This window comes from Gopherus evgoodei, chromosome 8 (genome assembly GCF_007399415.2).
Source record: "Gopherus evgoodei ecotype Sinaloan lineage chromosome 8, rGopEvg1_v1.p, whole genome shotgun sequence".
Lineage (NCBI taxonomy): Eukaryota > Metazoa > Chordata > Testudines > Testudinidae > Gopherus > Gopherus evgoodei.
Window position 1 is genome coordinate 68,457,587 of NC_044329.1, and position 27,580 is coordinate 68,485,166.

The 27,580-nt window shown below is 36.5% G+C and overlaps 1 protein-coding gene across 5 annotated transcripts in view; it reads left to right on the forward strand.

The window, feature by feature from the left end:
• Positions 1–26,709, forward strand: part of NEK7 (NIMA related kinase 7) — a 155,161-nt gene extending 128,452 nt beyond the window's left edge. For all 5 annotated transcript variants that reach the window (XM_030571545.1, XM_030571543.1, XM_030571548.1 and 2 more), the window contains 3 exons: positions 8,844–8,938; positions 14,612–14,725; positions 22,382–26,709. In XM_030571545.1, the coding sequence (XP_030427405.1) occupies positions 8,844–8,938; positions 14,612–14,725; positions 22,382–22,492 (320 nt within the window). In that variant the 3' untranslated portion in view covers positions 22,493–26,709. The remainder of the gene's footprint in view (positions 1–8,843; positions 8,939–14,611; positions 14,726–22,381) is intronic.
• The last annotated feature ends 871 nt before the right edge of the window (positions 26,710–27,580 follow it).

The window sequence follows — 27,580 nt, forward strand, 5'->3', positions numbered from 1 at the left end:
TACAAGGACAAGTGCAGAGTCCTGCAGTTAGGGTGGAAGAATCCCATGTATTGCTACAGACTAGGGACTGAGTGGCTAGGCAGCAGTTCTGCAGAAAAAGACCTAGGGGTTATGGTGGATGAGAAGCTGGATATGAGTCAACTGTGTGCCCTTGTTGCCATGAAGACCAACGGCATTTTGGGCTGTATAAGTGGGAGCATTGCCAGCAGATCGAGATGTGATCATTCTCCTCTAATTTGCATTGGTGAGGCCTCATCTGGAGTACTGTGTCCAGTTTTGGGCACCACACTACAAGAAGGATGTGGAAAAATTGGAGGGAGTCCAGTGGAGGGCAACAAAAATGATTAGGGGGCTGGAGCACATGACTTATGAGGAGAGGCTGAGGGAACTGGGATTATTTAGTTTGCAGAAGAGAAGAATGAGAGGGGATTTGATAGCTGCTTTCAGCTACCTGAAAGGGGGGTCTAAAGAAGATGTATCTAGACTGTTCTCAGTGGTAGCAGATGATAGAACAAGGAATAATGGTCTCAAGTTGCAGTGGGGGAGGTTTAGGTTGGATATTAGGAAAAACTTTTTCATGAGGAGGGTGGTGAAGTACTGGAATGGGTTACCTAGGGAGGTGGTGAAATCTCCTTCCTTAGAAGTTTTCAAGGTCAGGCTTGACAAAGCCTGGCTGGGATGACTTAGGTGGGGATTAGGTCCTGCTTTGAGCAGGGAGTTGGACTAACTGACCTCCTGAGGTCCCTTCCAACCCTGATATTCTATTATTCTATGATACACACAAAAAAATTAGTGTACTACAAACTTTGTCCAATCACCAATTTATGTCTTCATCTAGAGATTTTTTTTTCACTACACCTGAAGAGTATATTCAGGTTTTCACATATATAAAGAAATATACTAAAATTCTCCTTAATTATATATTATAACTTCTAAATTTAAATGGTAGTGCATTTAATTGTAACTTTAAAAAAAACAAAAAACTATTCAAACTTCAAAATGTAAGGATTTTAAAACAAATTTCAAGAGTTAAAGTGGTCTGGCTAAGCTTAGTTAATGGCATTATCAATTGTGTACAACCTTATCAAACAAATAGGGATTTCTGTTGTGTGTGTATGTGTATTTAACTTTTGAGATTCTTCCTTTTTAAAACAAACAGAACCACTGAGTCAGTCTCCCTTTTGGTAGAAGGCTGGTCATAATACCCACTGAAGTTGGAATGCACTTCACCTGGGCTGGTTAGAAGGGCATTTGTGAACAATATAGGATACACTTCCCTCATTTTTTCTCTCCACCAACCTTTCCAGGGCTGAATGCCTTTCCTCCATAGCACACCTTATGGACTTTATTAGAAGCAAGGATCAGCCTGAGTTTTGGTTCTCTGCATGCCAGGACATGGCTCTACAGGTGACAGCCTGTAGTCATGTTGTAATTCCACATCAGATTTATATATGTGCCTATTCCCTTTACCTACACTTTTAAGTTAAATCTAATAATGGTGTTAGTGGTAACCATAGAGTTCAGAAATGTAGGTTAGAATTCAGTAGAAAAGCAATAGAGCACTTCACTTCTTCAGTGAAACTTTGCTTCCTTCCTGTAGGCAGCAGAATATCTCACAACCTCCACACATATGGCCAGATAGTGCTTTTTGGGGGCAGGGAGAAAGATCAGAAAGGCCCCCAAACCCTGGAAAACTGCCTAAATGCACTGAAAGCACAGGGCCATCTGCATTTTCTAGTGATGGCACACTGGCTTCAGCACCCCCTGACTTTCATCTTCATGGCATCATAGTGGCATGCATATGATCCTTCAAACTAGCCCATAATTTGGCAGAGCAAACAATCCCAGATAATGGATGAGGCTAGTGATTGGCAGTTCTTCAAATTCATCTAATTCTGAGGAGGAGCAATTTTGAGCTACTTTAAATATTTAGCAAAATAAAATAAAAAATGAGAATCTATTCTTTAACCTACAGAGTACATGTGTTCAACTAAGGCAAAAGGCTCCATGCTGTTTTGAGAGCATAAATACCAACCAATCCAGTAGATTCATAGACTTGAAGTCCAGGAGGGATCTTTGTGTTCTAGTATGCCTATGCTATTTTGTTCTCCATATGTTCTTATACCACACTCATCACTGTAGCATCTGAGCATCTTCTAGTAGTATATTTATTAAGGAAAGTGACTAACACCTGTCACATGTCTTGTTCTCTCATCCTGTACTCAGGGGGAGAAGCCTGTTCAATTTAATGTCTGGTTTTGGTAGGCGGTTTTTTTTTTGTTTTGTTTTAAATACAGGTTGCATTGTATTTGATAGAGAAGGCAGGGTCAAAGAAATTTGCCTTGTACTTGGAGTGGAATGTGGTGAGGTTTGTGATGGTCCTTAGTTCCTGGGGAAGTTCATTCTACAATCTCAAAACCAACCACTGAGAAAGTTCTGTCTCTTTCGCAGATAAGCTAAACCCTCATTATATAGAGTTCCATTGCTCTAGAAGAGCAAAGTTGTCAAACAGTCTTCATCCTGGAGCTTTAGGTGGTCTTCTAGATATTGTAGGGCCAGGCAATGGAACACCTTGAATATAATATGATGTGACCTTCCTCCTCCCCTTGCATAGGTATCCCTTCTTTCTTATCACTCTCGTCTCCCTTTTCCCTGCCATAGACACAAAAGTTATCTATTTTTCTCTTCTAACTCCAACACTTGCCCCAGGACCCCATCCTGTTTCCAGATCTCTCATGTCCACTCTCATCTTTTTCTTCATCTCTCGCTCCTCTCTGGATCTTTTTCCTTACAATGCAAGAATGCTTTAGTCTCCCATTTAAAAAAAAATACCAACACCTTTGACACCACTTGGCCCTCCAGCTATCACCAAATCTCCCTTCCATTTCTAAGCTAATTGAACGTGCTGATTGTTGTTGCGGTTCCTCTCCTGCATTGTCATCCTAGACACTCCTCAGTCTGACTTCTGCCTCTTGCATGCCACTGAAACCACTCTTACCAGCATCAACGACCTCTTCCTAGCCAAATCTTAGAACCACCACTCAATCTTTATTTTCTTTGACCTGTCAGCCACTTTTGACTCTTTCACTTGCGCTCGTCTCCTTGAAATATTGGCTTCCCTTGGCTTCTCTAACTCTGTCCCTTCCTGGTGGTTCTCCTACCACTCTAGTTGCTCCTTCAGCATATCTTTTGGAGGGTCCTTCTCATCCTCCTCTCCCCCAACTTTCTGTCAGGGCTGTACAGGACTCTATCGTTGGTCTTCACTTCTCCCTCGACATCTTATCTCTGAGTAATCTCATCTGCAAATACAAATTCAACTACCGTCTCTACTCAGACCTCTCTCCTATCCAAACTAAAATCTCAGCTTGTCTCTCACATCTTGTGATAATCTAGCTGTCAGCTAAAGCTGTGTATGACTGAAAGAAAGCTTTTAGTCTCGCTTCCCTCCCTGCCTCCTCGCCATCCTTCCCTACTACCTCCTTTCTTGATCACTGTGGACAGCACCACCTTCCCACTTGTCACTCAGGCCCATAACTTAGGTGTCACCTTCAACACCTCTCATCCAGGCTGTGTCTAAACTTTCATATTCTGTCTGCATATCTAAGATCAGCCTTTCCTATCCATCCACACAGCTAAAATTCTTTCATCCAGGATCTCATTATCTTGCATCTCGATTACTGCAGTGTCCTTCTCTTTGGCTTTGACAAATGCAATCTTGCCCTGCTCACATCCACACAGAATACTATTGCAAAGACTATTTTCCTAGGCTATCACTTTGTCACCTCTCTTTTTGCATTCCTTCATTAGCTCCACCTTCTGTATCACATGAACTATAAGCAAATTATCAACACTTTCAGAGCCCTCATGTCTTATCCTCACCTGACCTACCATCTCTTACTTGTTATTGAGATATCAACACCTGCCTCCAATTGGCCCATGATGCCAGCTTCCATCACTTCTTGTTAAATTTTCAAACAAGATTCTTTGTGCTTTCTCCTTTACTGCTCTGATATTTGGGAGGATCTCCTAGTTAACATCCTCAAAACTACCTTGTCATCTTCCTTCAAATCCCTCCTTAAGTGCTTCTGTGCCACGATGCCTACAAAAGTCTTGATAATGATTAAGCCCCTGGTGTGCTGAGACCTCTGTCTATCATAATGATAACATTATATTGTTTCCTGGTACTCTCCCGTTTGTCTGTCTCTAACCACCTGCTGCCTCTTGTCTTATACTTAAATTGTAAGCTCTTTGTGGGAGGGACCATCTTTTTGTTCTGTTTGTACAGTGCTTAGCACAGTGGGGTACTGGTCCATGGCTAGGGCTCATAAGTGCTGTGATAATATACAAAAAATAACAACAGTGACCTTGAACTTGATTTGAAATACTTGGGAAGCCAGTGTATGGAGTGAAGGATACGTCTGATGTACTTATGGTTGCCTTTGTTGCTGAGGAGAAGCGCTGCTGCTTTCTGTTCTAGTTAGAGTTTTGTAAGTTGCACCGGAATATCATGTTGCTATAGTCCAGTTGAGAGATGCAGTGAATAACTGAGGCCAGGTCATCATCTGGTGGGATGGAGTCTTACAGCCAACTAGAGATGATGGAAAGTGTTAATCATAGATGCTGTTGTGTGAGAGCTCAGTGTCAGTGAGGAATCCAAAAAAAAGTCCTAAACCATGATCTGAATAGACCAGTTGTAGGTGTCTCTCTTCAACCAAAGGAGACAGAAACATGGCTGCAAAATCTTAAAATGCTATCCTCATGCTATCCTCTGCCCTCCAGCATTATCTCTATCTTACTCAGGTTCAGGTTCAGCCAGCTGAATAGAGTATGTAGAAATTGTTCCAGTTGTTACTTTCCCTCATTTTTAAAAAGTTATGCCTTTTTCCTAATCTGAATTTGTCTAGCTTCAGCTTCCAATAATTGGATCTTGTTATACTTCTGTCTGCTAGATTGAAGTGCCCTCTATTACTAGATTTCTGTTCCCCATATATGTATTTACAGACTTGAATTGTCACTCCTTAATCTTCTCTTTAATAAGCTAAATAGATTGAGTTCCTTGAGCCTGTTGTTCTAATACGTTTTCCAATCCTTTAATTATTCTCATGGCTCTTCTCTGAAGCCTTTTCTGTTTTGCCACATCCTTTGTGAGTTGTGGACAGCAGAACTGGACATACTATTCAGTAGCAATTGCATCTGAACCAAATACAGAGGTAAAATAGCCTGTTTACTCCTACTCAAAATTCCCGTTTATGCATCCAAGGATTTCATTAGCCCTTTTGGACAGAGCGTCAGGGTTTGGCGCTCAAGATCAGCTGATTAGCCACCATAACCCTCAAATTGTTTTCAGCTACTGCTTCCCAGGATAGACTCCCTCATTCTGTAAATATGGTCTACTGTCTTTGTTCCTAGATGTATGACTTTACATTTGGCTGTGTTTAAATCTATATTGTTCGGTTGAGCCCAGCTTTGCAAGTGATCCAGATTATTCTGTGCCAGTGACCTGTCCTCTTCACTATTTATCACTACCTCAATCTTTATGTCATCTACAAACATTATCAGTAGTAATTTTATTAGCTTCCAGGTCATTGACAAAAATTAAATAGCGTAGGACCAAGATCTGATATCATGGGGTGCCAGTAGAAACACGTCCACTTGATGATGATTCGCTGTTTACAGTTATGTTTTCAGACGTTTCAGTTATCCAGTTTTCAAAATGCAGTGTGAAATCAAGTCAGATCCCTTATAGAAGTCTTTTACCTTTATCAGCCAAACTGATGTACTTATCAAAAAGAAATATCAAGTTAATTTGACAAGATCTGTTTTGCGGAAATCCATGTTCATGGGCATTAATTATATTAATGAGTCCAATATCAGCCATTCCATAATTATTTATTAATAGCAGTAGACCGTACTAAAAAGAATTTCCCAATTTTAAAGCTGCATTAACTAAATAGAGCAGTAAACTTCTAGATTTTATCATTTTTCAAGTATTGATCTACCTTCTGTATTAGATCTTTCTTTTCCTAGCATCCCACTCCCTCTTTCTGTTGTTGAAGAAAGTAATGTTTCTTTAAAGTAGTATTCATGATGAAAACATCTTTTAAATAAAAGAACAATGACTTAGGAAAAAAAGTTTTAATTAAATCTATTATTTGTTTACTAGCAGTACACTAGAAAAATCTCAGTCTTCTTATATTTTAGAATATACTGTAATGCCTACAGTGTTTATGGTATCAAAATAATGTATCTGTTTTCTCTTTGTGTCATGCTACAAACTGATCTTTAGGTGGTTTCTGAGAATTCAGTGAGGAAGAATTTATACTATAATAATATCTTGGCTTTGTTTCACTTGTCGGTCATTGGAGGCTTCAGTTTGTATTGCAGTTAAGGTGTTATACTAGGCTAAACTCTGTAAAATGCTAACATTTGTTCTTCTTTTTCCCCATCATCAATCTTTCACACTCATCTCAAACCCCTAATGTATCAGCAGGTTTTCCAGAGCTACTGGTTAAAATTACCTTTGCTTTTGGTAAACTATGAACCTTCAAACCTCAGTGTTTTCAGCTGCCCCCTGCGGATTCTGTGAAGCCTCTTTCTGGCACATTTCTCACTGCCAGTTACTTGTTTTATGTTTTAGAGCAACAGAAGCTGTAGATCTGTAACCTGTTAAGAGCCAGATTACTATTAAACTTGTTTTTCATTGTTAAATGAATTGTGCCAACAAAAAGTACAGCAGAACACTAAATCATGGTATTTATTAATAGGTGCAAAGAGTGAAAGTTTTGAAGGCATTGTTTTCTCTGGAAATCTTGAGCTCAGATATAATTTAACAGTTATACAGAAAGGATAATGAAAGTATGAAATGTGCTGTGGTATATCAAGCCAAATTGTTGTGTAATTACAATTTTTAGTTTCCTTTTCTGACAGCTTTTTTTAAATTGGCAAATTTACTTGGTATGTTGGAATAAGAAACAATGTCAAACGCATAAGCCATCTGTAAGTATAGATGGCATTATGTCATATGCAGTACTTAGGTTGTCAGAATACCATTAAACTTACATACTGTAAAAATATTGCTCTTGGGAAGTTAGAGTGGAATAACAGTCTAAAAGTTTAAGTAAACCATTCCTTTCCCTTCTACTTATTCTTCTGGCTATGTTATTGAATTTGGTGTTTGTAAAACTTCCCCCCACCCCCAACCCTCCCATTCCTAGGAAAGAGACCATCCCTTCTTGACTGTCCTTGGTTGTGAGTAAATATGAACATCCTGAGAGGATGGATGGTTTTCTCACAGTACTCTGTCATTTTGAGATGCTCTTTTCTACCCCAACCCATCTTTCTTTAAACTCTTGATCAGTTCACAGTTGTGATGACTCTGCACTCAAGCTAATGCTGGGATATAATTTATGTAGTTTGAGCTGATACCCTCCTTTTTCAGAAAGTGAGGATGTCTCTTTTTAAACACTTGCAGGGCCAGATCCTCCTTGTGTTACAATATATGGCCCATATGTGTCTGCATATCTGAGAAAAGATTTTGTTCTGCACCTCCACTGATCTAATGTAGTTATCAATGCTGTTCCCAAAGTTAGATTTCCATCCTAGACAAAACTATAAATTGCCAGCAGGTATGGGTTGATTGTGATGATATGGTACCAATATCTCTAATTTTGAGAATTAGAATTTTCATCCTTGGAAATCCTAGAAATATCTTACTCTGTTATTGAAAAAGTGTGATAATACCTTGGTGCGTCCTCAGCCCTTACAAAATACTTAGTTTGTTATGATGAGAACAACAAAACAAAAAAGCACACCTTTGGGAATAATTAAACAAAAATATTAATTAATTTGCCTTTTCTATAGAAGTGAAACATCTTGCCTTTTCAATATAAAGGCAAATCTTGGTTATCCAAACTTGTGATATCTGCTCCGCTGCCAAAATTCATACAGAGAATTTATCTCAACCTCTAGTTCTGAAAGGCCAAAGTAAATGAGATTTTTTTTTAAATGATTTAGACTCAGTAAAACGGGATGAGGTTGTAATCTTTTATTTTTTAAAAAACTAATGTTGCCTTTTTTTTAATGTACTGATTTAAGTATTCTTCTAATTCATAAGATATTTAGCTTAAAATAAATTCAGCTCATTCCTATTCAGTACACATTGCTTACCAAGAATAACTACTTGGCCACTCCCAACAAAATTCAAATAAAAATGAGTGAATACTTTGTCTCCAGTTGTTAAAGTCTGAATTTATTAATTTACTGTTATTAAAAAAAAATTGCAGCAGAGTTGGGAATGAAGTAAAAATAAGTTGATAAACCAAAAATTTCCACTGGATTTATTTTTTGCAACTTTCTTTCTGGTTAATACCTATCAATCAACACTGAGGTTTAAAATATTTTTAAAAAGAAGAAATAATTTATTGAAGATTTAAAGTTTTAGAGAATTCTTCCAAATCTCTTTTCACAGAGTTCAATTTGAAGGTTTTTTTGGTTGCTTCAAACAAAAAACAAAAACCATTTTAGAAGTGTTTCACAGTTTTTTTTTTCAATTACAGAGAAATTAGTGATCATTCAAAATAATACATCTTCATTAAAATAGTAACATTTTTAGAGCCAATGTGTGTTTATACATGTATATTTGTATGTGTTTTTTCAACTGCTATATATGCATCTTCACATTAAAAAGACTGTATTTTATTGTTATGCGTGACTTTTATTTATTATTATGCATGATTTATATATATAATATAAGAATAATTTTCCACGCTAAATATTACATTTGCAATAGTATAGATTCAGTATAGCAATATTTTTAATTTAAAATATTTCTGCGTTTATTGCAGTGGGTACACCTTATTACATGTCTCCAGAGAGAATACATGAAAATGGATACAACTTCAAATCTGACATCTGGTCTCTAGGCTGTCTGCTATATGAGGTAACATTGATAAATCCAGTAAGCTTAATACATTGATATGCTTTTGCTTTATTAGATGTATCAGTTTCTGTTCTAGGATTCTGTATATTTTGCTTCTTAACGAGATAGCCATTTTAGTGAGAAGCAGCTTTTGAGCCAAATATAAGTATAGATAGCTAAATATAAAAACAATGCCGTGTGAGCTTTTACAGTAATTTCAAAATATGTTATGATTGACCTGTTCAAGACTTGCCTTTTAGTGAACTTTCTAAAAAGACATAGATAGTAATTTGTTGAAGACTTTAGGCTTAGTCTGGTAAGGATCATAGTCTTGAATGTCTAATGAAAAGCATTTTTTTCCCCTAAATTTCTCAATGTTTTAACTGACTTTATCAAAATACAACTATGAAAACAGTGCATATATGCATTCAGCATATGTAATAGAACTGATCGAGAGTATGTGGTTAATTAAAATTTTAAAAATTGAAGTATATTTTTAAACTCAAGTTTCATTTGTTTGCAGTTACTGGAAATCTGACTTAACAATAAAGAAATGAGACTATAATGCACACATATGCATCACTTGGTTTAATTTTTATGAGCATAGCTTTTGAAGCAGCAGCTAAAAAAGATGGGCTTATCTTCAGTTTTCTTTGCTTGCAATTACTGAACTTCGATACATTTATTAAGCCCTAAAATATAGACATCATTTAGATTATGAATACATACCTATATATAACATTAGGCAATGAAAAATTAAAAACGTATGGTAAACTTCCTCAAAATGAATGAGTTTTGCCTTAAGAAAGGCACACAAGATTGGCCCCTAAATTAACTAAATCCTCATACTTTGTAGTGTATCTTTTTACAGATCTACAGAATATAAACTTGTGTTAAATAATGTTTTGAACAAGTACCTTTCCCACTAAATAACACAATGATATCTATTTGCAGTCCAAACTCACCCCCTTCTTATAGCTCAGCTTTATTGATAAAGAAATGAACAATAAAAGAACAAAGTTCAGCTAAATACTTCTTTCTAGGCATAGTTGAATCTAGGGTTTCTCCCTTTGGATTCCTTTACCCACACCTAAATGCTCTCTCTATATATCCAGGTGAGGTAATAAGCCACTTGCTCCATTGAGAGTGCGTCTGCACTTCAATTAAAAACCCATGGCTGGCCCATGGCAACTGACTTGGGTTTGCAGGGCTTGGGTTGCCGATTGTTTATTTACAGAGTTGATGATCGGGCTTGAGCTGGAGCCTGGGCTTTATGACCCTGCAAGGTGGGAGGGTCCCAGAGTTCAGGTTCCTGTTACCTCAGCTGGAACATCTACACTGCAATTAAGCAGCCCCTCTTGAGTCAGGTGGCATGAGCCACCTGCGGATGTCTAACTGTAGTGTAGACATACCCAGAGTCAGCAGAACTCACGTAACATTTTCCAGCAAGATCAGCACCTGCTAATAAAGTGGGTTGTTTCAGGCAGCTCTAACATCCTATACCACATAAGGGTGAATTGACTTCAGTTTTTTTATATTAAGTATCTTACACACACACACTTATTAAAACAGTGCCAAAAATGTGAATATCTGTATATATGCAAATTATATTTCTGTCCCAAAGAACTTGCAATTCTGCACACAGTTTTTACTGTCAGTCATGGGGACTGGTCACAGTAGTAAGTACTACATCTGGTAGCAAATGTTTGCAGGATTGGCCCTAATTTGGGACTTGATTGTGCATGGGGATCCCCTAGCACTGATATCTGTGCTCTTGCGGTGTTCCATCCTTGAAATGGATGGGACTCACACAAGAACAATCAGAAACATTAATCTCATTTCAGGATGAGGGCCTTGAGGAGAATGTCTGGATTTTGATGTCATTAGTTGCAGGTTTGTTATTTTTTAACTTGGGACTATGTTTATATGGGAACAATAAATGAAACATTCAGTAAGCAGTTAGTGCATAAAACATTTTGTGTATTTTTACAGTTAATTTATAATCCAACAAATATATATATAAAATTATCAGATAGGTAGAAGCATGACTTGCAGTTCACAAGAATTATTTTCTGAGCTTGTCATTTTGGTATTGTGTACAGTATATTAAATACAGTATGTGAATTTGGAGTATTTCTTTTTTATTTAGGCTACTTTGAAGTAATTTTAGAAGAACTTAATAGAATAGACAGCAGGACATGTCTTACAGAAATAGAATCTGTATTGCCATCTTTTATGACCAAATAAATACCTACTTGAATATTTTTCCTCAGATGATTTTTAGAATTTCCATATGGCAATAAATTATTTTCAGTGGTTTGAAAAGTTTTACCTGGATGATACTTAAATATGACATTTAGAGAACAGAACAGTTGTTATATTTCCTATATTTAAATGTATTATATAATTGCACTATATCAAAAATCTTCAAAATATATTTCTAATAGTTAGGCATTTGAGGCTTTATTTACTTTATTGTTAATGCTGCAACATAATAGACACTGCTTTTTTGCTGGTCCTTTGCGTGTTTCATTGAAATATTAGGTATTATAAACTCATGTTAGAACATGTAAATAATTCTTATTCTTGTTCCTTGTTTTTTCAGGTATGTGTGTGGGGCGGTTGGGGGGGCGAAAGGTCTTGAGATGCTTTCAAGTTATGGACTTATACAGGGATAGGCAACCTATGGCACGTGTGCCGATTTTCAGTTGCACTCACACTGCCCGGGCCTGGCCACTGGTCCAGGGGGCTCTGCATTTTAATTTAATTTTAAATGAAGCTTCTTAAACATTTTTAAAAATGAATTTACTTTACATACAACAATAGTTTGGTTATATATTATAGACTTATAGAAAGAGACCTTCTAAAAACGTTAAAATGTATTACTGGCATGCGAAACCTTAAATTAGAGTGAATAAATGAAGACTCGGCACACCACTTCTGAAAGGTTGCCGACCCCTGGACTAATAATTGGCTTTCTCGAATCTGAGTATCAGTGCAGCTTTCCCTCTAAGCAGATTTCCCAAATCAAATCCATTCAGTTGTTGATTCTACAAGATAAAACAGGAGACTCAGAGAGACCTAAAAAGAGTTTAATAGAGTTGCACGCTATCTTTTCAGTTCTGCAGTTTTCCTTCTTTTATAAGGGATGCTGACCAGCTTTGAGGCTTGTTGCATGCGTTAATTAAATCACTGATCAAAATAAAGCCATACAGTATTAAAGGTAACTAAATCTTGTTCCCTCTGTCTCTGATAGATGTTTTGTGTATCATTTGCATTTTAAAGTGTTTATTGTATTAATTTCATGGATACTGCTAATACAGTTTTTGAAATTTCTCCAGTTTAGTTAGGGGAAAATTCTGGCTTGTTCATGACCTCTCAGTAAAGGTCTAATTGACATTCTGTTAAACCTCTTCTTAGTTATGTTTTAATTTGATTTAATATTTAAATTATAGGAAATTAATTAGATTCTAGTTAATATCACATTATATTATTTTGTATCCTACCTAACTAAAAGGTTTACTGTTTAATAATAAATATTAATAGTGCATAGCTGCTAAGGTTTTTGAAAGCATGTTTTAGACTCTGAAAATTAGACTTTCAAATATTCCTGAAACCTCAAAAACATTACCACTGCAGTTTTAATTGATATGCAACAAAGTAGACTTTACTAATTAAAATCAAGATGCTGTGCTTTTGCTACATGGACCTTTACATGGAAAAGTAGGTTTTACACATTTCCTTTTATTGTTCAGCGCAGCAATTGCATCCTTACAGGGTTGTAGGTTGGTGGCTTACAGTTCAAAAAAAAAGAGAGCTGCCACCAGCCCCGAAGACAGACAGTGGGCTTTCGTCCCTCAGCCACCCCCAGAATACTAATCAGGAAAGTCAGACCCTGGAGGTCAGGGAGCAAGTCAATCATTCTAGCGATCGTCTCAGTGTGGAGGATCAAATTAGCCTGAAAAATTCAGCTGCTGGGAGGAGAGGGCGAGCAGCTGTCAGGGGCAGCAGCGAGATGCACTAATGAACCAGATGAATAGTGCAAAAGCTTGAAAATAAAAACAGGACAGTTGACATTTTTCATCTGTCAAAGCAGGAGATGCATGAAAATATAGTATTCCTGTTTTAACTCCTTAGGGGACATTTGGATTTTTTTTAACACTGCAACATTCAGACAAAAGTAGTTTTTAATGAACACCTAGTGTACAAAAATGAGTATCTGTGCATTTATTTAGAATTTCTGCATGTGTATGGATTCTGTGGTTGATTTTTGTTCTTTAGGCCTGCATTTTTAACATTATTTTAAAGATAAAATACACTGTCATGTAAATCCAGGAATTACAATTAGAATTATTTTTCTTAAGTGAAGTCTTACATTTGTCTTGGAATTGTTAAAAACCAGTATTTTTATTTCAAGTTAATATGAAATTAATATACAAAACTAGATTGGGTTTTATACAAATATAATGAAAGTATATCAAATTATTTTTTTCTCATTTTTCTTTTCATATTTGTTCCCCATAATATCTCTTATCAACAATGCTTAGGCCATGAAAGAGTTAAAGTTCTATCTGGAGGACCATAAGACAGATGAGAGCCATTTTCAGCTTGTCCTGTCCCTGCTGAAGCTCACTGAGTAGCACAGCATGGACTAGTGTGTTTCACACACACTCTGCATGTCTGGGGAATGTACACATTGTCCTTCCAAAATCAAACTTATTAGCACATGTAGAAAAGGGTGACTGGCTTTGGGGCAGCATTGCGCTCAGAGCAGCATTCGTGCTGCTACGGTTCAAAGATTTAGAAGGTTTTGAACAGAATGCAAAGATTTTAAATGAATTTTTAAGTTAGTAATTCCGCTAGCCACAGTATTTGTCTGCACTTGAAATGTCAAGTTATAGTACCATCTTAAAATAAGTGTTAGGTTCACTGATGTCATTTTTAAGTTGCTCATTTCTTTAACAGAAGTTCTCCCTAAAAAGTGCTTATGTTTGTTGGTTGCACATGAAAATTACACGGATGCCCACAGATTGAGGATTTAAAAAATCTTTGAGCTACTGCTACAGTATATATCTGTAATATATTGCAAGCTGCTTTTGGAATAGAATATGGCATTCCGCATAGAATCTAGACTACATGTTTTTCAAGATTCCTGTCTTTTTTTCAGTGTGCTGTATATGAAATAGCATTCGATAGCATTTTCTTAATTTTTAAACTCTAATAAGGTATCTAAGTGGTGTTCCAAAGCTACTACTACTATCCAGTATTTAATTGTTGCTTTAGACCATATATTTTTTCCAATTAAATAGGATGTGTAATTGTTTGTTTTCAACGGATCTTGTGAAAGAAATGTCATAATTTTATTTTGTCTTTTGCATTGAGGACATGGGAGACCTTATAGCTTAACAGCATAAACTGTGGCTAATAACTCAATTTTACATACATTAGATTATGAAGTATAAACCAATTATTACAATATATGTACTATTATGATCAGTATTGCACCATAAATCTGTCCGTTAAGTAAGCACACCGGTTTATATTAACAGTTTTAGAACTGTTGCATTAGTGCTATATAAGCAGAGCAGTCAATCAGAAGTTGGTATGAAATCTTACCATTCAAATAGATTTTTCAGCAAAATGTTCCTTTAAAAAAATATATGTACAATTTAACTATGTAATTTTTTTATACAGATGGCTGCACTGCAGAGTCCCTTTTATGGTGACAAAATGAACTTGTACTCTCTGTGCAAGAAGATAGAACAGTGCGACTATCCACCTCTTCCTTCAGATCACTATTCAGAAGAAGTAAGTAATTTTCCTTTCCATGAGCCAGATCCTCATCTTATGCAAACTGGCATAATTCTAGTGAAATCAATGGAGATAACGGCAGTTTATCCCATCTAAGGGTCCGTCCCGTGTGTTTACTTGCCTAAATGTTAATGTCTATGATGACATTTCTGGTATCCTTTTTAAAAATGATTGGGTTTAATGATTCAAGGAGCATGTTATTTTCTCCTTAATTTCTTTGACCTGTTAACAAAGGATTACTCATACTCTATATTATGTGATGAATTAAAAAAAAATTACTCACAAATATGATTGACACAGTTGACTTTTCCAGAATACACGATACATGCTCCGTGTTGTAATGGGATTGAACCTTATATCTATATTATGTGTTTCTAATAGCACAGTTGTAGAAAATGGCTCTCATCTGTCTTATGTGGCACGATAAATTGGTGAACTAGCCTTTCTTTAGAGATTTAGATAACAATAAATGTGGATTAAGTTGCTAGTAAAAATGAGTTTTGGTCCCCACCTGATCCCATTTATCCCTATTACAAATTTTAGAACACAATTTGGCACAGATGACACTCTTCAAAAGAGAGTGGCCAATGCCTGTAATAACAGGGGATTTTCAAGTTAGGATTGGAGAAGGATACCAAGAATATGCCCCCACAATTGCTGGCTCAAGCCAATGCTAATAGTTTTTCACTAGTATCAGTGCACCAGATTTGGTTATGTTTTGTTTTTTTAAAAGGCAGTAAAATAAAAGGAAGGCAAAAGGAGAGGGCAAAATAAATACAAATAGTTTTTCTAAACCATCATGACCTCACATGAGAAAAATATAAATGTGCATATGTTAACATACTGAAATTCCAGTATTGAAATACTTTCCCACTTTGAAACAAATGGAGCAAAGTGATAAAAGCTGCAAACAAGAGATGAGGTATTAGCAACTAATTCTAATTTAATTCAGTCTCCATAAATTAAAATTGTGTTGAAAATGCATATAAACACTACATCTGAAATATTTTTAATAAACATAAAGCTTTGTGCTACTTTGCTTAAGGAATGGAAGTTGTAATTCTGCACCATGAATCTATTGTTTTCAAAGACAGAGACTATTAATAAAAGATTGCTGTCCGGTTTCTCTTTGTTTTGTCATATTTATGGGGACAATTTTTTTTTCCCTCTGTGAATAAAATTGGACTTAAAAAAGATAATTATAATGCCTTTACGAAGGATGTAATGGTGATCTATCCTTTATGTAGTTTATGCAGTATGTCTCTGGCTTTCCAGTTAATTGTTTTTACATTGGCCGTTTTTAATTATTGTTTTTTTGTAGGATACAAATATGGCAGTTCATATAACCAACTTCAGAACGGGAGGTCTAGAAATACAGTAGGGTGTGAACAGTAATGCAGAATGATAGCAAAAATGTCAGGGGCCGTTCTTTGTTGTGTCATTCATGCTGTCTTCCTTTTTCCATGAAGCGCATGAATATTTCACATATCGGCATCCTCATCCTCTATTCTTCTTGACTAATTTTCAGACTGTCTGAATTTGCATTTCACATGGTAGCTGATTAGGAGATGCCAAGTGCAGCAGTGAAGCCTCAGCAGGCAGTTACCATGGTGACCTTCAGCAGGATTTTAATGATGATACCACTAGTGGTTCGTTGAAGTCGGCCTGCCTGCAGGGCTACTTCACTGCAGCTAAGTGTGAAGTTGGATATGCGGATTCTCAGCTAAGGGGCAAATATCAAAGTCTGGCCCAAACAGAAGGTCTTGGAGTGGGAAAGGGAAATAGATTCCACCTTTTACTTACTCTGTACAGTTTCCAGTTTTGAAAAGCAATACAAAGCAAAACATGTTATATTTTCCTCATTAGAAAATAGATGTGCTCACGCACACAGGATAAATCAGTTGTTTTTAAAATCATTTGGAGTACTAGTGTTTTGTAACAAACTAAAAGAGCAAGAGCAACAATACCCTTTATAAATATAGGAAGTAGTTACTTAACAAAAGGAATGAAATATATATAAAGTATTAAGAGACTGTAATAATGTTACTTTGATCCATTGTGACATAAAGAATCTTGCCTAGTATAAAAACCTTTGAAAAATTGCCATGTTAGTAAATGACTTTTCTTCTTAAAAGTGTAGCTTTTATTGTGATTGAAAATACTGTACAGACTTGGAACTACTGAAAAAGAAACAAACAGACTAAGTGTTATCTGTCAGATTATGGTGATGTCCTTTTCTTCTGCACTAGAAAATTTAGACCTCAGACCTTTATTCAGGTTGGAACTGTACTCAGTTGAGCAGTAAAGTTTAGAGATTACTGTACTCCTGAAACCCATTTGAATGCCTGATGTTCTGTAAAGATTAATTTGATAAAAGAATAAATTCACTATGTCCCTATCTGTGCATACTCTCAAACAGGAGTATAAACACTGTAGTTACAAAATGAAAGAAATGTTAAAATACATTTCCAGTATGCTAATTTTAATTAGTTTTGAGATAAAACTGGCATTTAAAATTGAACTAACTTATTATAGGGCTGATGTTTATTTTAATGATCAGCATCTGTAGTATGAGATCATAGCTTCGTAGGAAGTTATCCAAAGATGCATTGATAGATTTTTGCTTTTGTATATTTGTCCACATTTCTCATAGCTGTAAAGTGCTGCCCAATAAAATCACAGTTAGGGTGACCAGATGTCCCGATTTTTTTGGGACTGTCTCGATATTTATTTGTTTGTCCCGTGTTCTGACCGATGTTCAGTCGGGATATGAATTGTCCCAAAATTTTGCCCTCCGGCGCATAGGCGGAGGGGGCTTAGGCCCCATCCCCGGCCCTGCCCTGACTCCGCCCCCTCTTTCCACCATTGGATCTGTCCTCAAATCCCTGCCGTGGCCCCGCCTCTTTCCCAAGCACGCTGCATTCCTCTTCCTTACCCCTTCCTCCCAGGCTTGCGCTAATCAGCTGTATGGTGGAGCAAGCACTGGAGGGAGAGGGGAGAAGCAGAACGCGGCAGCCAGCTCAGGGGAGGTGGAGGTGCAGCGGAGGCGAGCTGGTGCGGGGGGACGTGGAGCTGCCGATGAGCGCTCAGCCCTGCCCACTCCTCATTTTTCCTATGCTCCGGCAGCTCTTTTGTTTTTGTTTTTTCCTCCACCACCGGCTCTTGGGTGTGGGTTTTTTTTTTTTGTTTTGTTTTTCGCTTCGCCGGCACCCTCCCCCCGCCCACGTCCCGATATTTCACGTCTCTCATCTGTCACCCTAATTGCAATAGAAGTTGTGACATATTTCCCCAGCAGTGAATCACAAACGAAGATTTTCAGGTGACTAGTAACTTTGGGTATCACAATTTTTGGGTCTGCAACTATTGGAATACCTTATAAAAGTCTGATTTTTCTGACAGTGGAGTCCATTGTGAAAGTGAGGCTCCTTCATGGTGCCTCCAGTTGGACAACCAGAATCACTAACCATTGTTAAAATCATGGCCACAGCATCTAGCACAAAGCATTGTTTTATGTGTTGAGGAGTGGAGAAGAACTTTATATCCTGATTTAGATCCCTTTGTGATTTCTCAAGAGTACATGGCCAGCAATCCTAACTGATAGGGATTCCATACACTCCTCAGTGATGTCCAAGCAGTATTTAAACTGAAAAAAAGCCAGCAGATCCAGAGTTGCAGTATTCTCTGCTAGTTTTCCTGCCTGCACCGAGAGAGTAGTCAGCAAGAATTTCTCCTGCTCTGAACAGGAATAATTTTTTCCAATTTAAAACTGGAGTCTTTACCAAAATTTCAGGTTTTCAGTGCAAAGTTCTTCCCTGTCATAGGTTTAAGTCTTTTTTTTCTGACTTGAGGGACATTTATTCATTGGTGGCTGACAACCCTGTTAAAGCTTAAAAAATATGTGCTACCTGCTTCCTGTCAGGCTAAGCTCCAGGCTAAAGGCAGTCACTGTGCTAAGTCCACAGAGTAAGTTAAGCAGCATAATCAGCCAAAGAAGGATGCAGTGAGGAGATGCAATAGGAGGTCCCTCCAGCTCAGTCACAGCCTTCAGCATAGAGCCTGATGGCCAACCAGTGCCTGACAGGACAACATTGCTATCCCTGCAGTATAGCCTGCTGACATTAAAATCCAAGGCTTTATTCCCAGGGTTTGTCAATCTCTGCTGTTCTTCCATAGTTTTATGAGAACCAGAGGGCTTGACAGAGGCTTCGCTTAATTATTGAAATAGATACTCCTGGTAGTGGGAAAAGAAGTCAGAATCCTACATCAACAACTGTCTCCTTTCCTTTCACAGAAGATCGGTATAACACTTCTGATATTCTCGTGTTTACAAAATGTTTCATGGTCATAGCATTTTCCTGTGCAGGATAAGAATGAATAATTTACTTTTTCCACAGGATTGGTTATTCAAGGATGACACTGAGCAAGAATTCCAAGAATCAGTTTGTGCCACCATAATGATGTTATCATGAACCCCGGTGACTCCACAGTCCCAGTTTGTTCTTTAAAGTACTGATGAACCCTGTTAGACGCAGCTCAACTCTGAGCTTTTCTGGGCCCAGGACAGATTCTTGCACATTCTTGATGCATCAGAAAAGATTTGTCAGATCCAGCAATTATGAGCAAGGATCAAGCTGTAGATACAGACTCTTGGCCCAAAGAAGTGTTTTTGTGTTATCCATAATATGGGCTTCATATCAGGTAGTCTCAGTGAGCCCACAGTTTATCACTGATCTCAAGGCACCTAAACTCATGGACTGTATTGAAAGGACAGATAACTCTTACATATACTGACTTGCTGGTGGACAAGGGCTCCGAACTACATTCCTCCGAACCACACTGCAGTAGCCACAAGTGTGTTCTGGCTTGGATGTGGGGAATCCATACAAAGGAGCTTTGCATAAAAGGGACATGGTCTCTTTGGGAAGCCTCCTTACAAACATTTTCTAGAAATGAGGCAATTCTTTTATACATTGAAAAGTTCCAGAGATATGAAATTGCAGAAGGTGGACAATCAGGACACCACAATTCACATATATTTGAAAATACTTACAAACAGTTGTGGCTGTAAAGGATGTTTAGGGCTAAAAATATTGCTGATTAGTGGTGCCATTTTGACTATTGGTCCTCCTTAGGAGTGAATCTCCATGTCCACTTCTGAAGCTTTGTACTATTACATAATATGTGGTGTATTAACAGTAGTAATTTCACAGGAAGATGTCATTGTAACTGTACCAAGATTCTGGGGCTGAAATACGCACTTTCAGGTAGATAGAAGTTCAGCTTGCTTAAGAAATTAATAAAAATATCACATAGTCAAGCAGGGGTTATGAATCTGTGGGGGCAAACTTTACCATCCTTTTGTCAGCTTCTGAGATAAACACCTCCATGCATAGTCGGTAGCATGAAAGAAGGATAGAGTGACCTTCCTGAGCAAGGCTCCCTACCCTTTTCTTATTTAAATCTCCCTTGAAGACAAACTTCTGTTATGATGCCTATAGTGAGTCTACTTGACATATATTAAATGAAAACAAATAAAAGAACATGATGTTTTTCATTCCCCTATTCATAGCTATTTATGCCCCAAACCTTCTAGGACTTAAGCATTACTCTATGCACTATGAGAAGTCCTACTGACATCTCACAGGGTGAATTAAGCATATTTGTAAATTCTTGCAGGATCAGGGCCATATTTTGTAAGAGATTGCATTTAATATCTTTATATTTTTCTTACAAATGGGGTTTACTTACAGGATTCTTTTTGCAAGGCTGGGGCCTCAATTCCTCTGCAGTTCTCTTCCTATTTGTCTTTTATGCTGGCTGAGCTGCTCTGCATTTGGCCTGGTTAATTTGCTGATCTACCTGCCTGATGGCTCATGATATGTTCCTCCTGTTTATTCCACGTGGGATTTTAGACTCTTTTCTTGTATCTTTTGCATTGAAGAAAGGCAACTTTTTATGATTAAAAAAACACTTATATTTTATTAACTTCAGTATTCTCTCTATCCCTACCCCTTCCCAAATGATTTAGCCCAATTGTTCTCTTTTGTTAACGGAACAGAGCTCTGAATATTGACTGCGAGAAGTGGTACAATTTCCTTTAAATTCCCATGATTAGTATAGTCAAAGTGTCTGTGTAGTTAAAAGAGTCTATTACCAAATTTACTGCAATTAATTTTTGTTAAAAAAAATCCTCTCTAATCTCTAAATGAACCACTACATTTTCAACACTAACTTAAAAGTGTCTCCTCAAAATATTGTGCATTTAACAAAATATTGAAATTCTCCTTGTCAAAGTGAAATAATCTTTCTGGATACTGTAGAGGTGTCATCAAATGAAAAAAAAATTACTGTACATAGATGTGACATTGTTTGAAAATTTAAGTGTCCAGAACTCAGAAAATAAAAACATTAAGTGCAATATTGTTAAGTTAGTGCTTGAATTTTCTGACTCCTGTGCATTTAGTTCATATAATTTAACATCCTTTTGGGGTTTTTTAAAGAGATTTGTGGCCAATGCATTTATTGTGCCACTGTTGTATGAAAGCATATTTGAATATGCAGTTCATCATGCCTTTGAATAATCATGAGGGTGAAGGAGCCACTGTTCTTGGTGCCCGGCAGAGGTTCCAGAAGGCTTTATTTGGTGCAGTAATCACAACTACAGTTTTACAGTAATTGTCCGTGCATATTTTATATACAAATACTTTTGATGGTACGGATGCCTTGGAGGATTTGACAAAATGTCAGGGAGGATCAAAAATTTGTGATTGTGGTAAGGAGATTCAGGAGGGTTTGACACAGTGATTTAGGAGAAAAGTGTAGGAAGAATTTTGTATCTGGTAAGGGCTGGTATTCTAATAAGCAGTCTCTAGGGAAGCAGGTTCCATAGTGCAGACTGCCTTGGAGAATATGCAAAATTTGAAATAGATGACAAATTTGCTCCACCTGAAAGGTCACTAGACTGACTGGATACCTTCTAATGTCACTGAAAGGAACTATGGAGGGAAGAAGAATCCTAACCATTTTCCACCTTCCAAAGAGCAACAGGGAGTACCTAGACGTTCCAGTAGCCTTTCTCCTGTATCCCAGGCCATCTGTTTCTAAATTTATGGACTCTGAGGGGCTCAGTGGACTCTGGAGCTTGTCATAATAGAGATGTGTGTGCTTCCAAATTGAGGCATGCTTGTGTATGTTTCTGTCTGCAAGTTGTGCAGTTAATTCAATAAGAAAAAAATAGAGCCTAATCTAAAGGCCTTTGGAGTGTTAATTTTATGACAAACTTTCCGTATAGATCTAATCAATACTGTGACTCAATTTCAGCATTTTAGAATATAAGGCCTCAAACAACACGCACAAGTCACACTATTGAATTCAGATAAATAGTTCAAAATAAGACTACATGTATGTATAAAGTTACTCATGTATGCACTGGATAGGGACCTTAATCTGGTATTCAGTCTGAGGAAGTACAATGAAATGTCATAAAAGTGAAATGATTATCTGGGGTATATAGTAAATCTGAATGCAGTCCTACCACACTTCCACAGTTTCAGCCACTCTTACTTCATGTAAGAACTTGAGAAAGCACTACTAACACTTGTCATCTGGTATTATTTATTGGCTTTCTTATACATTATTGTCTTCCTTTTCTAGCTGCGACAATTAGTTAACATATGCATCAACCCGGATCCAGAGAGGCGACCAGACATAGCCTATGTCTACGACGTAGCGAAAAGTATGCATGCACACACTGCAAGCAGCTAAATAGACAAAAGATCATGAAGAAAAGAACCAGAAATTTTCAAGTATTTTTGTGCAAATCCTCCCACCCCTTTTTCATCTGTGTTACATAAATGTAGTTATTCAGAATAGACTGATGTGCTTTGAATTGTGAACCAGTTTACATACAAGCTTCCTGAGCTATTTTTTACCAGTTGTAGTTTAAAAATATACGTTTAAATGGTAAATAAAAAACAGATTTAAAATGTAAAGTATACTATGGAAAATAGTGGTTCCTGACAACTTTAAAAATAGTGATTTCAAATGTATTTTCAAATGTATTGTGTTAATAACAAAATTGCAATCAGTTGGGAATTCAGTTCTAAAACATCATGGCACTGCAGTTTTGCATGATATAGATATTAGGCTTATTACCTAGAAACAAAAGGTTTGAATCTTTCTCACTTTGTATAACTTATGGAAGTTATGAATCAACACAATTAATGAGTTTATTTTAATTTTTGTTCTACAAGGGAAATAATTGTAAGAGATTTTTTTTGTATTTTATAATGAGTTGTACGTAGTTTGCAGTCCATCTTCTCAAGATAAGTGAAGATGGAAACCATCTGATTAGCTGTTCAGCTGAAATGGCAACTGTTAAATGTGAAAAAAAGTTTTTTGGCAAAATTGTCAGACACTCAAAAATCTCTGTAACTTGTCCCTTTTCTTTGTGTTATTGTGACTTAAATTAACCCAGAAAATTGACTTTTAAGGGTTTGGTTTGGCCAGGTTAAACCACATACTTCCAATTTGATTGGTATGGCTTGTCCTGCATACCTGTGCAGCACTTCATTGACTTCAGTGGGTCTGTGCACAGTCAGATCCTAAAACCCTTGTAGCTTCCTGTTGTGGTAAATAGGGTTCGTCTGCACAGGCACATGACTGTCTGAACAGGCCTCTTTGAAGGATGAGGGCCTTAAGTTACAACTCCCTAGGGATTTCTGTTTGTGATGGTGTTTCTAGATTTTGTTTTTAAATCCTTTGGATGACCTTATACTACTGTATTTTTAATTCCGTCTAAAAATACTTTTTTAATCCAATGCCTATTGCCCAAAATACAACCTTTCACTGTAAACAACACGTTCCATAAAATACCTGCTTTTGTTATCTACCTTATCTTTTTTTTTATGGCCCTAAAAACATCATTTTATATGCTATAAAAGTTACTTTAGCTTTTGTATTTAAAGAAAAAAAATCAGTGCTGCTTTATTTGTGTAGTCAGCATATTTGTTGATTATACTTTAAAATGTTATCATTTCACCAATATTTTATCTGAGTTGGAAAGTAAGTTCAAAATATTTTGGTTACACTTATATTGGTCACTGTGTATGCATGAATGATTTGATTTATTTGGAAGTGAAAGTAAGTACACACGAATACATTGTACCTATAAATACTGATGAAAATTGAGGTCTAATTTCTCAGAATTTCAAGACCATATTTTTAAACAAACACATAAAGCTGTCAAAGTGGTTCATTGCTGCAAGGTTGACAATGAGAATTTTATTGATAACAGCTTTATTGTTGAGATGTAGTTTAAATCTTTTTTGATACAAAACGTCAGGAAAAAGTAAAAATTCAATACTTACATGTAAATATTGGATCTCTATACATTAAGTTCACTATGCATTCAACATTTATAATGGTTGTTTTTCCACATTTACTTTATTAAACAAGTTTGCATAGATATTAAAATGAACACTGTGCAGCAATAGTTCTGTTTCTTTGATAGGAACCTTCCTTTGATTTGACATAATTAATAAACAATAAGAACCTAGCTATGGATTTATAGACAAGTTTCAACACATAGAAAAGTTTCTAAATGTTAAGAAATGACATTCTATTGAAAATTATTTGTTTTAAAAAATGCAGTATATTTTTATACATGTGGGACAGATCCTCGGCTGCTTGAAAGTGGTGTAGCTGCCTTGATTTAAATCAGCTGAGAATCTGTTTTGTGATTTAATGACAAAGTTGCTTTGTTGTAGGATGAATCCTTAGTTTTTCGTCTAGCTGTTCTGTGTGTACTGAATGTAATCTTTGGGGGCTTCATTGAGACTACTATGATGAGTAAAAATAGTCATCTGTAAATGTTGTCAGGATTGGGCCCACATCTTGCCTATCTCTGTCTGGCAACCTTTACATTGAGCTTCTATTGAATATATCAATTGATTTACTAGTTCTTGGTGACTTTTGTGTTCCATAAGATTTGAAATTAAATAAAATAGTTTGTATTAAAACAGGGAACAGAGTAGTATTTGCTTGACCACCAGCAATAGCTGTTAGTATGCAAAATTATTCAAGTCATTCTTTTAATCTGTTCTGTTTCTGATAAACAACATTTACAAGGATTGAAAAAATTGTACACAGTGAAGTTATTTCTATAAGATAGTCTATTTATTTTACCCTCTACTTAGGTCAAATATGCACATCACTTTTCCTGAAGAAACTAATATTTTAGGCAAAAATTATTTCTGGAAGGCTGTATGGTAAGAAAATTACGGGAATAGTTGAGTTAGAAAACACACCTAAAAATGCTAAGGCTTTTTTTTTTTTAAATTGATGATTTAACCTTATGTTGAGTAAAATAAATAATTCTTATTTTAAAAGCATTAAAATAATGGTATAGAGATGATTCAGTTAAATCTTAGGTGTTGCAAACAGTTACCCAATGAAGATGAAAATGCTGAGCAGCCTGTTGTAATATACTGAAGTTTACAAAGGGTAAATGAAATTTACCCCTGTTTAAGGGTCAGGTTCTACAACTTACTCACACTAAATAGTACTTAATGTAAATACACAGAACTACCATGTAAGTAAAGACTGTAGAATCTATCCCTTAATAAAGTGCCTGACCGCATATAAGAATAATAAATATAGTAATAATTATTACAACCATTTCTTGAATGCCTTACCATTTAAATAGCTTCTATTATAAAACACCATTCTAGTTTCCACATACTGTAGGTATTGTTAACATTTACCATATTTATTTTACCAGTTGCATTAAATGCTTTCCTTTTAAATGAGTATTACATTATAACCAAAAATGTGTAATTATTCTCTGCCTTATATTTCAATAGTACTGTAATATTATTGTCTTCCTTTGTGAAATACGGTATTTTGTTGTGTTTTGAACACCCTTGCTGAGAAGTCTGCTCTTGGTCTTAAACTGCTTTGCTGTACAATATTCTAATATAAATAAAACATACAAAAATTAAATATAATGTAAAAATCATAGCACTTCCATGATAGTTTCTGGAGCCTTTCCTGTTACAGATAGGTAACATCTAGTAATATACATAGCTTGTGAATAATCTGTTGCTACCAGTAATTGATTATAGATGAGAGTTATTGAATGGTGCAAGAGAAAGTTTTAAAATCTTTATAAAATATATCAAAAGTGCAGAAAATATTACAGCAGGCATGTTCATGATTGCACAAATGTAATGCTTTTAGATAATACTTTTAAGAGTATTTTTAAATTAAAATGACGGTGTATCTGAAAATCTTTAAAATAAGTATATACATCATAAAAAAGCGTGAAAGCCCCATTCCTGCAAGCTACTGCATATGGGTGGCCCCTTCTGCCTTCATGGAGTTCCATTAATTTCAGTGGGCTGCTTGTGCACACAGGTTGAGTAAATAGTAACTGCTGTACAGTGTATGCAAATGACTTCTGTTTGTTCAACTTACCAATTAGACCTTTATCTTTCACTGTTCTGTATTGCAAATTACTGTGCTTTATTTCTTTTCTGTACAGTTCAGCTGTTCAGATAGTAATAAGATTAGTAGTCTGATCATTTGAGTGTTTCTTTCTAATGGATAGGAATTTTACAAAATATAGCAGATGTATAAAAAAAATTAAAAATGTCTGAGAAGGCTTATGTTTCATTAATGTACTAAAACCCTAAAAGGTGAAAGTCTTGGTAGCTGCTTGAAAGTGGGGGAGGTCGTGGTACTACCTGTGCCCAGTGTGATTTTCTGCAGCAATCCCCCACCCCCAAATCTCTACTTTAGTTGCTGCAAAGTATTGTTGAATTAGGGTCACGGCAAAAAAAAGAAAAATGGCAAGGGTGCTGAGTGGAGAGTGCTGTGATTTACAGAGCTGGGTTAGCGGGCTCTGCAGGTGAATTCAGGAAGGTTCATAATTTACTAGCTGAACTTGAGTGTATCTGTCAGAAAACCCTCCAATTTTGATTTAGAAATTGCCAGTGATGGATTATCCACCAGGATCCTTAGTAAATTGTTCAAATGGTTAATTACTGTCTCAGTTAAAACTTTACACCTTATGTCTAGTCTGAATTTGTCTAGTTTCAACTTCCACCCATTGGATTTGGTTAAACCTTCGTCTGGTAGATTAAAGAGCCCTCTATTATCAATTTCTGTTCCCCACATCGGTCCTTATACACTGTGATTAAATGACCCCTTAATGTTCTCTGTGATAAATTAAATAGATAGGACTCCTTTAGAGTGAGGGGACTGGTGCTCATTTGGGAGATAGGCTTCTGGGTGGTGGATTTTAGATCACTGATCTCTCCATTACTCGTAACTCTCTCGTATAACAATCCAACCACTTCTAATCCCGATATCTAATCAGTGAGGAAGTTTCATATTCCTAAACTCCAATCTTTGTGAGTTTGTCAGTGAGCCCAAATATGTGACTTCCCAAACCTTGCTTCCAGAATCACCCTGCAAAGCTGAGATCCTGTATTTAAAAACAAAACAAAAAAAATGGGGCGGGGGAGAACAGGGGGATGTAAAGGCACACTAGCTATTCACAATGGTTTACTTTTTATTTATTATAGATTTTGAACATGCAATAAGTATGGATCTCCCAAGCCTCAATCTGGGCCCTTCCCTGAACCATGTCCTACTTCCCTTTTGCCTGTTCCCTTACTTTTATGCTCATCACTGAGGTACTACTGCAAATATTATTCTACTCCTCCGCACTCCCCGCATTCCCCTTGCTTTCATATCTCCTGCTTCCTCTTGAAATCTGGCACAATCTCCAAAAATATCACTGTGATCAGTATCTACCACTCTTTCCATCTCCTTGGTCTCAGTGAGACA